The following is a 15,011-nucleotide window of genomic DNA, read 5'->3' as shown; positions in this document are numbered from 1 at the left end:
TACCAGAATTCCCCAGCCATTATTTTGGGAGTTGAATTCCACAGGTCTTAAAGTTGCCACAGATGGGCATCCCTGCTGTGGATGCAGAAGCTGCCTGAAGCATGATCCAGGTAGTAATTCACCTCAGTGTCCTCATGGATTTCAATGCTGCCTTGTGCAGGATAGCGATGTTTCCTCAGGGAGGCTCTGTACAACTCCCCTGAAAGATAAAAGAAGAGGAATATTACCTTTTTGCTTTCAATGTCTCAATTAACAACAGCTGTGAAGCAGATTGTTGCATTATTTATATGAATTACAAAACCATATAGCTATGGTTTTGTAATTCTGACATCTCAGCCAGTGAACTGACTCTATTCCAGGGCACCCATTTCCAGTCAACAGTAATCATTCTGTCTTGTCCTCAACTGAGTTCTTGTAAAAAAAAAAAAAAACCCACTGGGAAATGCTACTGGTTATTGAATGGAAGAGTTTCTCTGGCCATTCATGAGTGCCTGTTTTATGGAACAGTGTTTTATTTATTCATGAGATATATATATCCTACCTTTTTCTCCAGGAAACCAAGTCATAGCACTTTCTCACTTAATTTTATCCTAGCTAGCCACAAAATAGGTTAAGCTGAGAAAAAATGACCAGCCGAAAGTCAAGCAATGAACTTAGCTAAATGCAGTTTGAACTTGGACTTCCCCTGCTTTGATAGTATTGCTGTTAACCACCTTTCTTCACAATCTTCATCTGAAAGCATCAGTTGTCACCAATTTATTATCAAAAGTGCCCATAGTGTTGATTGCTTTATTGTTTCAAACCAGCAAATGACCTTGCTTAGTAGTTCATGTAGATATTGAATAAAATAGGATAGAGAGTTGTAATCTGTGGCATCCCACAAAGAAAGGACCTAAGGAGCAACCTCTCCTCAACCAACATTGACTGAAACTGGTCTCAAGGAAATAAGAGAACTATCATAAAATAGTACTCCTACCATAGAATGGTACCCCACCTTTTAGAACTGGTCCCAAAGGATACTATAGTCAACAGTACCTAAAGCTGCTTAGAAATCAAGAAGCATAAGGATGGATGCACCATCTCTATCCTGAGTCTACCACAGGTAATCTACAAGCTTAACCAAGTCAGTCTCCATACTAAATTCCATCCTGAAACTCAACCGAGTATAGATAATCTGCTTCCTCCAGAGTTTGCATCAACTGCATACCAAGTGGCTTTTCAACAACCTTCCTTTAAAAGAGGGAAGTTATTTAAAATCATTGGGTTCAAATATGGCCTCTTAAGAAGGGGATGCATTATTGCTTTCTTCAAGGAAGGGATATCACCTCTCCTTCAAAGAGGCTGACACCATCGAAAGCATTCAGTCATAGATCACCTCCTTAGCTGCTTTCAAACCTAGGAGGTTCCTTGGTCCAATAACTAGGTGGCCAAACTAAAAGCCCAGAGAACCCTGCCCATTTTCTCAAGAGTTACTGGTTCAAATGCATCCAAAATCACACCATAAGTCTGGGCCTCAGCCTTCCTGGCCAGAACTACACAGTTGGAGATGATCTCTTTATCCACCAAGTAGCCATAATGGCTCTGAAGATGTTTCTGCTACTTTATCCCTCTCTACACAGAATGGACTGATCACTCTGAATGGGGCTTTAGGTCTGATCCCCTGGGATACTCCTGATGATTCAAATAAAAAATTAGAATTTTTTTAAAAAGCAGAAAATGCTAAGTCCTTTTTAAAGAATCAGTCTACAAATGTGATAAATAAACTCAAATTGTCCCAGGCACAGATGGCAGTGTAATCAAAAACAGCCATTGAAAGGGCTAGTAAATGGGTGGGGAGCAGGAGTGTAAAGAAAACAGAAAAAATTCATTACCTGCTGAAATAAAGCTGATTATATGGCAAATTATGTTTTTCTATTTGAAAGAAAAGCTTTAATGAGGAAAAATTATAATTGAGGCTTAGCAGGACTCAAAAGAACTTTTCAGGTGAGGTTTCAGATTTTTACCAGCTTTCCCTGGCAATCTTATTTATACTGCTATTACTGCAATTCATGCTAATTACATCATTAAGCAAACTATAGGAACAAAGGAAGCAAAAATCAAATCCTGCACAGAAGGTGACATTCAGCATACATAATAGCTCACTATTCAAATAGCAAGGGGTGGGTGGGTGTTGATTGGATGTATAATTTAACAATATAGAATTGAGAAAAATCTGCATGAAAATTGGACATATTTTGAAACAAGTTAGAAACAGCAAGATGATAGAAAATCCTATCTACCAAGAACTCTCCTATCTATATTTACCACCAAGAATCTTGTGACATTTTAAAATCTAACCCACATACTATGATCACAACGTTCATGGATCTAGAAAAGTTTATGATGTACCAAATCTGTTACTCTTTAAAATGGCATAAAACTTCTGTTTTACTCCTACCTCTCCTAAAATTGCTTTGCAATTCTTTGACTTTCCAGATGGGTTCTACTGTATGAAATTTTTTTTAAAAAGCACCAAAGGTTTTGAAAAGCAAAGCTTAGGGGAGGACAGACACTTGAAGAGGTATGCGGTAGGGTTCTCCATAGGGAAACACCTGTGTTTGTCTATCCTCATTATCATATTTTATTTATTTATTTTATTTATTTATTTATGAGACTTATATACCGCTTTAAGTGCAAGCACTCTCTAAGCGGTGTACACCAGTAAGCAATGTATATATATATATTTACATTGCCCCCAACAATCTGGGTCCTCATTTTACCTACCCCGGAAGGATGGAAGGCTGAGTCAACCTTGAGCCGGTGAGATTTGAACCGCTGACCTGCTGAACACAGTCAGCTAAAGTGGCCTGCAATACTGCACTCTAACTGCTGCGCCACCTCGGCTCTATTTTAAGTTTTTTTTTTCTTGAATAAGGACTGATGTTATGAACTCCAAATTACGACTGAGCTGTAGATATCCCTTGAAATTGCTGCATTTAAAAAGTACATATTAATACTAACATTGCCCAGTTCTTCATCAAGTAAGGGAAAGATCTCACTTCGTTTTTACAAATTAGAAGAATTGGCTTGATTAATGTAACCTTCATGAATATCATTAAAAAAGACACACAGCCTAAGACAGTCTAGCCCTACATCCTATTTTGTCAAAGTAGCCAGCTAACAACCCCCAGAGAATCCCACAAGCAGGATATGAGAGCAATAACTTCTTCCAGTCCTCTTTACTAAAATATGTCTCTGATACTAGATCATGACTGGCAGCTACTGACAGCTCTTTCTGCTATGAATGCAAATGACTATTGAGAAGGTGGTTATTACCACATATTGTGCAGTGAATTACATAGATTGCACCCTGAATGAAAAAGCTCTTTTTTTTGTTATGTCCTGAATCTCCCTTCATTCAGGTTCACTACATAAATTCTTTTATTAATACCTACAGTGTTCTGGCCAATCAAGGTGGAATAATGAGTCCAAGGTACAACTACCCTATCAAATAGTAAAGTTTGTCCTAATGTCCAATCACAACCGTTTTTGGCTTGAGTGTCAGCTCCTTATCCCATTTCTGTCAAAAAGGAGCTAAGCCTTACATTTGCTTCCTGAAAGAATCTAAACCAGAGGTCCCCAATCTTTTGGGCACTAGGAACCGGTTCCGTGGAGAGAGGTTTTTCCACGGACTGGAGAGTGCATGGTTTTGTGTGCTGCCTGCATCCCAAGGATGGGGCTTTGCTTGTTTCTGCAGACCGGTTGCTGGTATGCTGCAGCCTGGTACTGGTCCATGGACCGGGGGTTGGGGACCTCTGATCTAAACAATCAGATGAGCACTAGTGTGCATACCACAATATGGAACCAATATGATTACTGCTGGGTCATATATGTCCACCTGTCCGAGAGACCAGATAATTGAATTGCAGGGGCATGCCAAAAAAAGAGAGACTCTACTGAATCAGAAAGTGGAGATCCAATTTAATATTCCAGGGTGAAATTAGACACTCAAACTTTTAATGAAATTATAGATGACCAGGTATTCCATTACTAACATTACCAGAAAATATCTCTGCTAGGGAGAAGAATTGTAAAGTCACTTGGCTATAAAAGTTGAATGGATGGATGGATGGATGGATGGATGGATGATCTAAGCTGCTGAAACGTAGCATATTTCCATTATTGAAGAGGATTTTAGGACTGATAAAGCTGCAGGCAACAAAATTGTCCTATGGAGTTCTGCCTTAATAAAATCCCCCAATTAGATTTGGATGAATTTCAACTGAGTAAAAGCAAAGGTTTCCATTGAAGAGAAGGAAAACAGCTATTCACTCTCTGGTTAAACAAAACTAATCTGTGTTACAAAGGAACAAATGACTAAACCAATCCCCAACATGAAAAACTGTTCAGACTCTGATGCATTTCCTTATTTTACACTACCTGGAAGGAACAATTTAGAATTGGCTATGCATATTTACTGAAAAAGAAAATTGAGGCTGGAAAGCTCCTACCTACTCAGTCACATATGGATGCCATAAAACCACGTAGAAATTATGTATGTTTTGGTCAATATGGGGAATCTTGTTCGGTACTTTTAGAAAACAAGAGGCGGGAGCAGGGCAGGGGTGAGGTGGTTTGGGGCACTCGGTCTCTAAAAGGTTCGCCATCACTGTTCTACACTGTCCTATACTTACCAAATTCTGGAAGAAAGAGGTGGATTATATAAATATGATTGTGCAATGAAAACTAAAGTTTTCAGAGGATCTGTAGCTATGTGTCTTGATACATGAACTTGGCTGCCTCCACTGAGGACATATGGAGAAAGACAAGAATGAGGTGGACTCTTCTTTAGAGAAGGATATAAGTCAGATTTCAGAAACCTATCAAGTATTTATTTACTGGCCTGGTTCAGGCACTATAATAAGCAAGATATAATAGTATAGATTATTTTGAAGGAAGGCAACCAATTATACTTCATTTAATGAATCACAATTAAACAAACTATGCTTTAGTGCAATACGTAGATCCAGTCATTGCATCTAGGAAGAATAAAGATCACTTGCTATCCTTGCTTACATTTGGCATTGCAAGAAATAATGGCTGAGAAAGCTTATGCTGCCTACTATAAAAGGCTGCAGAATGACAGAGTCCATAAGTAGTTCTGGAAAATGTCAGATGTGCTTATCTTTCATCCCTGAAGAATTTGCCAAAATGCTGTATTTAATCAGAGCAACTAAGTACATTCAGACTCACAAGGGAATGAAAAATTGGGCCTCAACACCTTTCAGATCTGTTTTGTTTTTTTAATGCCATCATCTGAGGAAGTGCCATCTCAGTAAAAGGAGAGAAGGAAAAGAGACACTTCCCATTTTCACATTCCCATAAAAAGTTGTCAGTTTTCTGCCATCTGTTGCACTGTTGCTAGCTGTTTATAATAACAAATCTGTTACAGAGAAATAAACTTATGCATAGCTGCTGGCATATGCTTCCTATTAGCAAGTGGTCATAAAAGTGTTTTAAACTAGAAAAGGATTGAGATCCTAAAGGATTGTAAAAAAGAAAATGCCACGCAAGAGGGCAAATTTTGTAGGCTTACTTGATTTGAGTACAAAGTATCTTCATGTTGAGATCACACAAAAGTAACAAAGGAGAGGATGCTATATCTGACAATACTGAAGTTACAGGGGGTTAGGAAAATTCTCGTCTTTCCTTTCCCCAGCTGTCAAGCTACTATATAGCTTGTTCTGAAAGTCATTTGGATCTCCTCCTCTTGAAATTTTTCTTCTCATAGCTTCTTGGCTTCCCTTTCTCATACATTAAGTGAGCTGAAACTGTTCATTACTTGGACTTTTTATTCTGACAATGTCTTTCATATCAAATCTTGATGAAACATCTATTCTTTTTCATTATCCAAACTAAACCCATATATTTTACACAAATATCATAATTGCATCTGGAATAACAGCATTCTTCCATTTTCTGTTTCCTGATAACCCATGGAAATTATGATCCTCATTTGAGGTGCAAATTAATTAAGGAAAGGCCAACACATTTCAGTAAAATTCACTGTTTTTCTTATGACTGCATTAACCTCACATTTCATTTGTAAATATTCTGAATAAATACACTCAATACAGAAAACTCTTTAGAATATTTCATTAACTGGTATGCCATTTTTAGCTTCCTGTATTTTTTTCACTTGCCCTTAGTTATCAGTGAATTCAGTTCAATTCAATTAATTACCTAGTCTTAGTTTAGTGTAGCTAAACAATTTTGGAAAAGTGGAAGAGTTTTTATTACCTTCTGCCATGTCAAATCTATTTCAATTTAGATGAGAAAAATGAAAGGCATTGTTTGGGTTCATAGGCAATAGTGTCTTCTTCTGAATCTGCAGCATTTTCCCCATGTCCTATTTATCTTGACTGGCAACAGTGTCCAAATATCTTACTAACTCATCGCATCCAAAGTCTTTTTTTCTACAAAAAATTCAGATACTGGGGACCAAGCTTGGAACCAAGATGCACTGGAAACTATGCACTGAGCCGCATGTCTTCTCTGTCATTAATGAATTACAGTAATCTTTGGTTAACAACTGTAATTGTGACCAGCAATCACTAAGCAATGTGGTTGAAAAGTGTAAGAAGGCAATCTTGGCACTCCTTATTGCTGTTGTTAAGCAAGTCTCAGATGGTTTACAAATAAGCCAGCAAGCAAATAAAAGGCTGCTGCTGGGCGAGGGGGTGCAGATGTGAGTCTGGCAAGGCCAAGGGTAGTGGCTGGTGGGCAGGAGAGGGAGCATAGGAGGTCCATGAGGCATAGAAGAAGTGGAGCAAGGGTGAGGGCAGGCTGTTGCCAGATGGGGGAATAGTGTGAGTTGACTTATCTACCAGCTTGACTTTGCTTGTTGATCATGTGACCACAGGACACTGCAACCTTCCTATGTACAAGCTGGTTGCCAGTTATGATCACATGACTGTAGGGGTATTCGAACAGTTTGAATATAGCACCTTTGTAACTTCAAACAGTTGCTGAATGAGTGGTTGTTAAACGAGAACTACCTGTAGCCAGAATAACTGCTTGTTTGCTTGTAATTATTAAAATATCAATATTATTGCTGGAAAGGAAACAAAACCAGCTCTCCAGCAATTATGTTGATATTTTAATGAGTGTCAGGGGAGATTCAAAGTTACCTATTGTTGTACTTTTAGACCAGTGGTTCTCAACCTGTGGGTCGAGACCCCATTTGGGGTCGAACAACCATTTCATGGGGGTCGCCAAACAACGCAGTCCACCATTTTTTCCCCTTTTTCCTTAGCTGTGCTACTCCATTTTATTCTATTGGCTTTTGAAAGCCAATAGAACAGACTCTCTTGAATAGAGTCTAATTCTATTGGCTTTCAAAAGCCAATAGGAATTGTCCAGGCTGTCTCTGCCCTGCTGAGCCGCCAAAAGTCCCATTCTGCAAATGGTGCTGCACCAGTTGAGTAGTCCTCGACTTACGACCGGTTGAGTAGTCCTCGACTTACGACCGGTTGGGGGTTGCGGCATTAAAAAGGTTGAGAACCACTGTTTTAGACAGTACAATAAATCTTAAATATGGGAGTACATTTTAAAAGCTTCAGGACTCACGTTGCTTTTCCTGTAGAACACCTGATGAGCAAAAAGTGGGGTCTTCACCTGTCAAAGACAGAAACAGAGCTGTTAGATTTTATTTATAAGTACCTATGTTTCTCTATAGAATCATTCAACTGTTTTATCACCCATCAGCACCCAACCCCAAAACCCAAAATCATTTTTTCAGCTCACATTAAAGATGGACCATTGTGACTTCCTCTAATTCCATCTATCTGTCCTCCATCCCTGCTTCCTTTCAGCTGCCTCAATATATGGATAATGGCTTTAAAATTATATTTACTTTGGTAGGCATAACTGCAATATGTTTTATAGTGAACCAAGGGCAAGCACAGGAAAACATTTCTGCTTCTTCTCTCCTGATGTTAGAATTCAGGGTGCATTATAGAGCTTGTTGGAATCAGCTACAATATCTGAACTAACAGGAAAAAGAATTGTTTTCCACCATGTCTAATTAAATGTAATTCAGACACAAAATATCAATCCTTGGCTAGTAGATCTTTAAAAACAAATAAACAGAAAATAGAATGATTGATGGTATTAGTCACAAAGACACCTCCCAGTACAGAAGCAGCATATCACTGAACACCAATTTATAAATCATGTAGATTAAGATCGTGTGGTTTCTCCAAATTTCTTGGGGTTTCTTTGCAGCAAGACTACAAAAATAAACAGAGTACAAAAATACAGAAATAAACAGAACAATGAAATATAAAAGACAATAAAATACAAAACAACCCCCAAATCAAACCTGGGGGGGAAAGGGAGGGGGGAATTCCAAATGTACCAATATAAAACATCTAATATATGCACTGTATATATTAAGCATATAGAAATCATTGCTTATCAAAACATCTTGTTGTAATAATATATTGTCAACAAATAGAAAGAATCAAAAATTACCCATTCTATTGTTGTAAAATATAAAATGTGGACCAAAGAAGAACATATTGTTTCATTTTTCCAGATTTCTAAAAGCTGTAATTAATATCGGGAATAGTACCACTATTCCAATTTCTTCAACAACCCATCTAGTCCTTCTGTATCCTGCAAGTGCCAGTCCAATGTATTCAGAGAAGCTCCCAAATATTTACAGGAGGAAAAAAATGTAGTGCTTTTCAATGTTGCATCCCAGCAGCTACTATTTAAGATACGCTACCTCTGATTTAGTCATGAAGAATTCTGGGCACTGATGGCACAATCCTCCATTTCTTTGTTCAGTCCCCCTTTAAAATAATCAGAACTGGTACCACCTTCCACATATTGGAAGCAAACTACCCGGCTTTGTTGTTGTTAATTGTGAAGTCGTGTCTGACCCATCGTGACCCTACGGACAACATTCCTCCAGGTCTTCCCAGCCTCTACTATCTTCTGCGGTTCATTTAAGTTCACGCCTACTGCTTCAGTGACTCCATCCAACCACCTTATTCTCTGTTGTCCCTTCTTCTATTGCCCTCAATCTTTCCCAGCATTAGGCCCTTCTCCTATAACTATGCATTAATATTAATTAATTAATTAATATTAATATTGCTACCATACTCTGCTGTCATAATATACACATATTTTTTTATTTTTTTTTAAATAAATTTTATTGGTTTTTTAACTTTTACAACAGAATGCTCAAAACACACCATGGTGGTTAGGTGGTTAATCTTCAAAAAACAAAATCATATAATAGCTCAAGTAAATATATTAAATGTTCCCTCTCTATTTCCCTCAAATGATATAACCTATTTAACATAATCCATTTCTATATTACTTATCTATAAATCCTAATCCTGTTTTGAGCTTTATTAATTTACAATTACCATAGTCCAATTTAACCTTAGATAAATGTATTATCACTTGGGTATCCCTTTTAAAATACTAATCCAGATATATTATAATTCATAATCTCATAAGCCATTGATTTTATCAGAGAGCTCTCTTATTACTTCAAATAGCATTTAAATCTCATTCAACTGATTATCATATCTAAAAAAAGAACACATCTATTATTACACAAAACATCGTCTTACTAACTTAACACACTCAATTAGTTGTTAAAGCTATCTGAATTTCGAAAAGCCTCTTTCATATTCTTATTCTCATTCCATTACGAAACAATTTTCCTACAAATAAACATATTATTCAAGAAAATACATTCTTACTCTGTTTAACATATATATTCTAATAATCACAAATTTTCAACTCTAAATCTTAATCTTTAAATCAGTACATATTTCTCAAAACCTTTTTAATCCATTACATATAATTTTAAATTTCTCTTTTTAGTCTTATTCTGGCTTTCTTCCTAAAGCAAGCAGGCTTCCATTACAAAGCCTCTATTTCAGCAAATAGATCTCCCATTATTGCTTGTAATATCATTTAGGTCAGTAAAAGACCTCCCATCCTCTGTTTTTGATGCCTGATTCCTGTTTGCTGGATAAAACACTCAATCATATCCAATTTTATAATTAATAGTTGATTATCAAGGTTGTCATAATTCTCCAACAGTTGTAATTTTAAGTCCATTTCTGTTAGTTTTGCAATTGTAGATAGTTTAGTTACAATCATTTTTTGGTTATCCAAAGTCTCCATAGGTTGTATGTAAATTAATTCTTCTTCTGTTGCTTTTTGGTCTGTAGAATAATCATGTAGAGTCTGAAGGTCAGTTTGTAAATTCACAGTAAAATTTCTGTTTATTATTTCTGCAGTTCTCTCTCTTATTTGGGAACATATTTCCTCAGTAGCTTCATAAATTTTTTCCAATATGAGTTTACAGTTGAGTTGTGAGTATGATTTCTCCTTTTCAATAGTAACACAAACAAGAAACAGTTACAATTAAATTTCTCCACAAGATGTCCTCAGTAAGTCTGAGATGAAAGTCTCTTCCAGACATCAAGAATGAGATTAGCAAAGTCAGAGCTATGGAGTCTCTTTTCCAGCTTCTCATAGAGTTGTTGTTGTTGTTTTCAAACAATAAAGATTTATCCCTTTAAAAAAGTAAGTCCAAAACATAGGAAGACACTATTCTCCAGCTTAGAAGATAAAGTTTTATGACAAGGATTTTTCCAGGACCCCCAAGTAGCCAAAAGTAAAAATAGTCAATAAGAAGTTTTTTCCTTTGTTATGGAAAGCTCTTTTCCCCAGATAAACAAAGGCAGCTCTTTCAAAGCAGGGAAGTAATTCCAAAAGGCTTTTGACAGGAGAGTAGTTAGGCAGAAGGAGAGAGGGAAAAATCTCACCGGGATCATCCATGATGGTTTCTTAATGCTTAGATGTTCTTTTGACTTTCAGTTGGAGCAGCTAAATAATCGGCCATGTTACTGGCCGATCTTTCTCTCCATTGGCCCCGAGGAGCTGCCTCGGACCGCGGAAGGAGCTGCCTCCTCCCCCCGCAATCAACGAGAGTCCTCCTCATCGGTAGTCACCCCTCCAGGGTGACTTTTCAACCCGGTTAAGGGTCTACCGGCAGAGGAAAAGCAGGTAACGAAGAGAGAGAGCCTCTTCGTGTGCCTACAGCCACTGCAACCCAAACCGGAAGTCATAATATACATATATTGTTGAGTACACTACTCTATATTTATATAGAATATTTATCAGGTGAAATATTTTGATCCATTAAATTAAAAAGGTTTCAATTTTTTTTTAAATGACAATTAAAAAACTGCAATGCAAATACTGAGTTGCCTACCAGAAGATTCCATGAAAACACCAACATTCAAACTGAAAATCAGACTGAACACTAAAGCAAATTAATTTTGTTCGGGGGATTAAAAGGGCTTTTAATGTAAGTATTTGTGGCAACTGCCACAAGCTGAAAAAAAAATGGAGGTTTTCAAGAGGGATTAATTTAGTTCTCTGTGAAATCTACATCATCACCAGGATGCCTTACAGATACACTCATACCCCACCTGTAAATTGCACTACAGTGGATTCTGCTGAATTTCCAGCTGCTCGTATTTTAATCTTCTAGGAAATAATATTTTAAAAAGGGTTATAATGGCTTGTAATCCTTTAAAATAACTGAGCAGTAACTCAAAACAGCATAAATGTAAAGACTATTAAATGCAAATATCATCATTAATTGGTATTCCAAGCTCAGACTAACCAAAATAACCATTCAGATAAAGCTCACAGACTATGAGACCAGATGTCCTTCATTATTTCCAGTAAGTGGGAACAAGAAATATATCACCTTGTAACAAAAAGCTCCACTTCTAGCTAACCATGTTAATGCAGTCAAAAATATATACTAATTTGATTAAAAAGCACTTCCTAACAACTAATTGGTGAACAACCTATGAAATAAGCAACAATTCCTAGCAGCAACTCAGCCAACTGTTGATGGACAGAATTAAAAGATACAGGGCCCACTTCTTGATATGTTACAGATCTGCAGTACAAAATACAACTGGAGTATTCTGGACAAATATTTTCTTAAAAGTCTCCACTGAGGAAACAGTGTCTTTCCCAATTGTTAAATTGATCCATTGTTAAATACTGTTAGGAAGTTTGCAGTTTTTATCCCTTAGTTCTAACCTTGGCTTCTGCAGGAATGGGAAATGCAGCAACAGGAAATAAATATGCTCCATATTTTGCATAAAAGGATTCTAACTCCCTTGCAGTCTCATTGCCTACAGATCCTACAACTATTTTTTAGTAGATTGGCTTCAAGATCTCTCATTATTAACACTAGTTTTTTCACTGTTTTTCTAGATGCAGCTGGAATCCTTACATACTGCTGTCATGTATGGTAGTGCAAGACAGTCTCTTCAAACCTAGATTTAATATATATTCTCCAATTCACAATACTCACTCATTTTATCCATACGATCAACTGGATTTATTGCTCTGAAAATTCCTTCGTGTGAAAGGATTATATGTATGCTGTCCACTTCCCTATTAAACATGTGGACCTCTCTAACTGTTTTTCTTCCATAATGTGCACAAAGGCCCTCCCCACTTAGGAGACCAAACTGTATATCTAGATTGGTTCTCAGAATAGATACTAGAACCATGCAGAGATCTTGATCTGAAAGGCAAGAATGTCTTTTCCTGGGATCTCATGAGAAAGGAAAAGGTACAGTTGTTTTAAGGTAAGCCCAACAAAAGCTACATCTGTGCCTATATATACTCTGAAAGAAATGTTGCCATTAAATCCAGATCTCTGCATAGATGTAGAGCAGTACTGTAGAGTATTGGACAAATTATACCAATCGATTATCGGACAGAAGATGACAGAATTTCACTTCTTTAGATGGGGAAAGAAGCAAGGGAGCTGTCCAAGGTCCCTCTTTGTCCAACAAAGAATCTACCTAAAGCATCAAAAATATTACTGTACTCCCTGAAATGAATATAGAAAAGCAAGAACTTTGCATATTTGATTATTGGTGAGGAGCAACTGGATAAATACAATCCTTAGACTCCATGTTGATTCTATGCTATTAGCCTTGATAGCAGCATGACTGCCTTGGAAGGTTGGTCACTGTGAAAGCAGACTGATGGATTAGGTAGGCCAGAAGTCCAGTCAGGCAAAGGCACTGCGTATGTTCTTAACTATGCATATAGCTAGCATCAAATCATCAATATTGATACTACTCTAATCATAAATATTTTATTACTTTTAACAAAGTATTTTGCCCCTAAAATATGCTACAATCTTCAAAGCTTTACGTACCTTTATTAATCTTACCTCTCTGCTCTTCCTATTATCTTTCTTTCCAGAATTTGTAGCTAGCAAGCAGAATTTCTCTACTAAAGTAACTCCATCTTCAAATAATACTTTAAACCAGGGGTGTCAAACTTGCAATGTCACATGATGTGTTGCGATGTATTGTGACTTTTCTTGCTAAGCGTGGTTTCGCTATGATGCATCCAGCCTGCAGGCCAGCAGTTTGATACCCCTGCTTTAAGCCTTCATTCTTGGCAACTGACTGGACAAGTCTCTGCAGTTTTTTTGTCAAGATTCTCACATGAGTTTGCCCTTGCCTTTTTCCTATGGATGAGAAAGTGACTGGCTCAAGATCACACAGCTGGTTGTATGCCCAAGGCAGAACTATAATTCACAATCTCCTAGTTTTTACTTCGGTGCCTTAACACTCACCAAACTGACTCTTATGAATACAGAAAACTGGAAAGGAAAATTTATGGGTCACAAGCAGATCAAAAAAACTGCAACTGACTATATTTTAACATATTGCAATTCCCTGCAAGGAAGAACCAATTCTGTCAATTCCAGTTGAACTTTGATAAATCAAATATAACACAAGATTTATGAGACACAGAATGTTAAAAAATCAATTTAAAATATTTTTTTAATGTCTCATGGAACATACACTGAAATGACACAATTCCTCAGAGAAATCAGATATAAAATCCCCTTTCAGAACTGTCTATTCATTTCCCATAGAATGGTTCAGCTCAGTGCCAGATTAAATGCATTTTCCTACTCACTGTCAAGAGGAGAGATGCTCAGAATGCAGACAGCATCTTTCTCAACTCCCCCTGAATCATTGGCTGTTGATTGACATAAATTAGCAGGGAAGCAAGGCAGCCCTTCATATCACTGTCAAGAGCAGCTGTAAAACATGTTATACTCCCTCAAATCCCACCCACTAATTATCTATTTTGCTGTGTTTGAATCACTGTTTGGGTATGTGGCCACTGCATCACTCAGCTTATAAGTGGTGTAGGGGAAAAAAGCAAACATCTATTTGTGCACAGAATATCAACTTTTAAAAAACCAACCAAATAAATCACTAAGACAAAAACTAATAAATTAGAAATCAAATGATAAACAAAAAAGTAAAAAAAAAAAAAACACAGACTAAGCATTTTATCCAGAACCTTTCTACAGGCAAGGATAATTTGTAGGAATGAAGATTCATTTAGCTAGAAAATAGCATATTTGAATAAATCTAATTGTGGGTATTTTCATAGCAATTGGATTATGTGAATCTTTTAACCAATGCAATTTTCCAGATTGTTAAGCACCACTGAACCACGGAAGCATGCAGTTTAGTTTCCTAGTGCTTTGCAATAGTAAACTTAGCTGTTTACAAGAACTGATTTAATTTGTCGTGTTGCTTCAGTTTAGGAAAAACTAAAGGCAAGATTCCTAAACAAAGATTGTTTGGTGTTTTTCCCAATTTTTATAAAAAATATTCAAAAGTTTTGCATTTTTCTCACTTTCTTTTTCTTTGGAGTTTTGTTTAATTACAGAAATTATATTTTATATTATAAAATTACCATTATGGTAATATATACCAGTCTACTTATAAACATAGCAGTAACATTTACCTAATATAACTTCAGCAGGTAAATTCATTCTTCCAACAATTTAATATGTGTGTGTATGTGTGTGTGTGTATAAACTATTGCACAAACCAACTGAGTCTTTCCTCATCCTACCCATA

General features: G+C 36.8%; 1 protein-coding gene across 1 annotated transcript in view; it reads right to left on the bottom strand.

Moving 5' to 3' along the window:
• Positions 1 to 15,011, bottom strand: part of PITPNM3 (PITPNM family member 3) — a 127,764-nt gene that overhangs the window by 38,369 nt on the left and 74,384 nt on the right. Inside the window, exons 4-5 of the mRNA XM_039346192.1 lie at positions 7,609 to 7,656; positions 123 to 199 (exon numbers count right to left, since the gene is read on the bottom strand). Coding sequence (XP_039202126.1) covers positions 123 to 199; positions 7,609 to 7,656 — 125 coding nt within the window. The remainder of the gene's footprint in view (positions 1 to 122; positions 200 to 7,608; positions 7,657 to 15,011) is intronic.

The sequence above is a fragment of the Crotalus tigris genome, unplaced genomic scaffold (genome assembly GCF_016545835.1).
Source record: "Crotalus tigris isolate CLP2741 ecotype Arizona unplaced genomic scaffold, ASM1654583v1 scf7180000017987.690289119674:8195010, whole genome shotgun sequence".
Classification (NCBI taxonomy): domain Eukaryota; kingdom Metazoa; phylum Chordata; class Lepidosauria; order Squamata; family Viperidae; genus Crotalus; species Crotalus tigris.
Note: the sequence above shows the minus strand (reverse complement) of the source record. Positions and strands in the feature narration are given on the sequence as shown.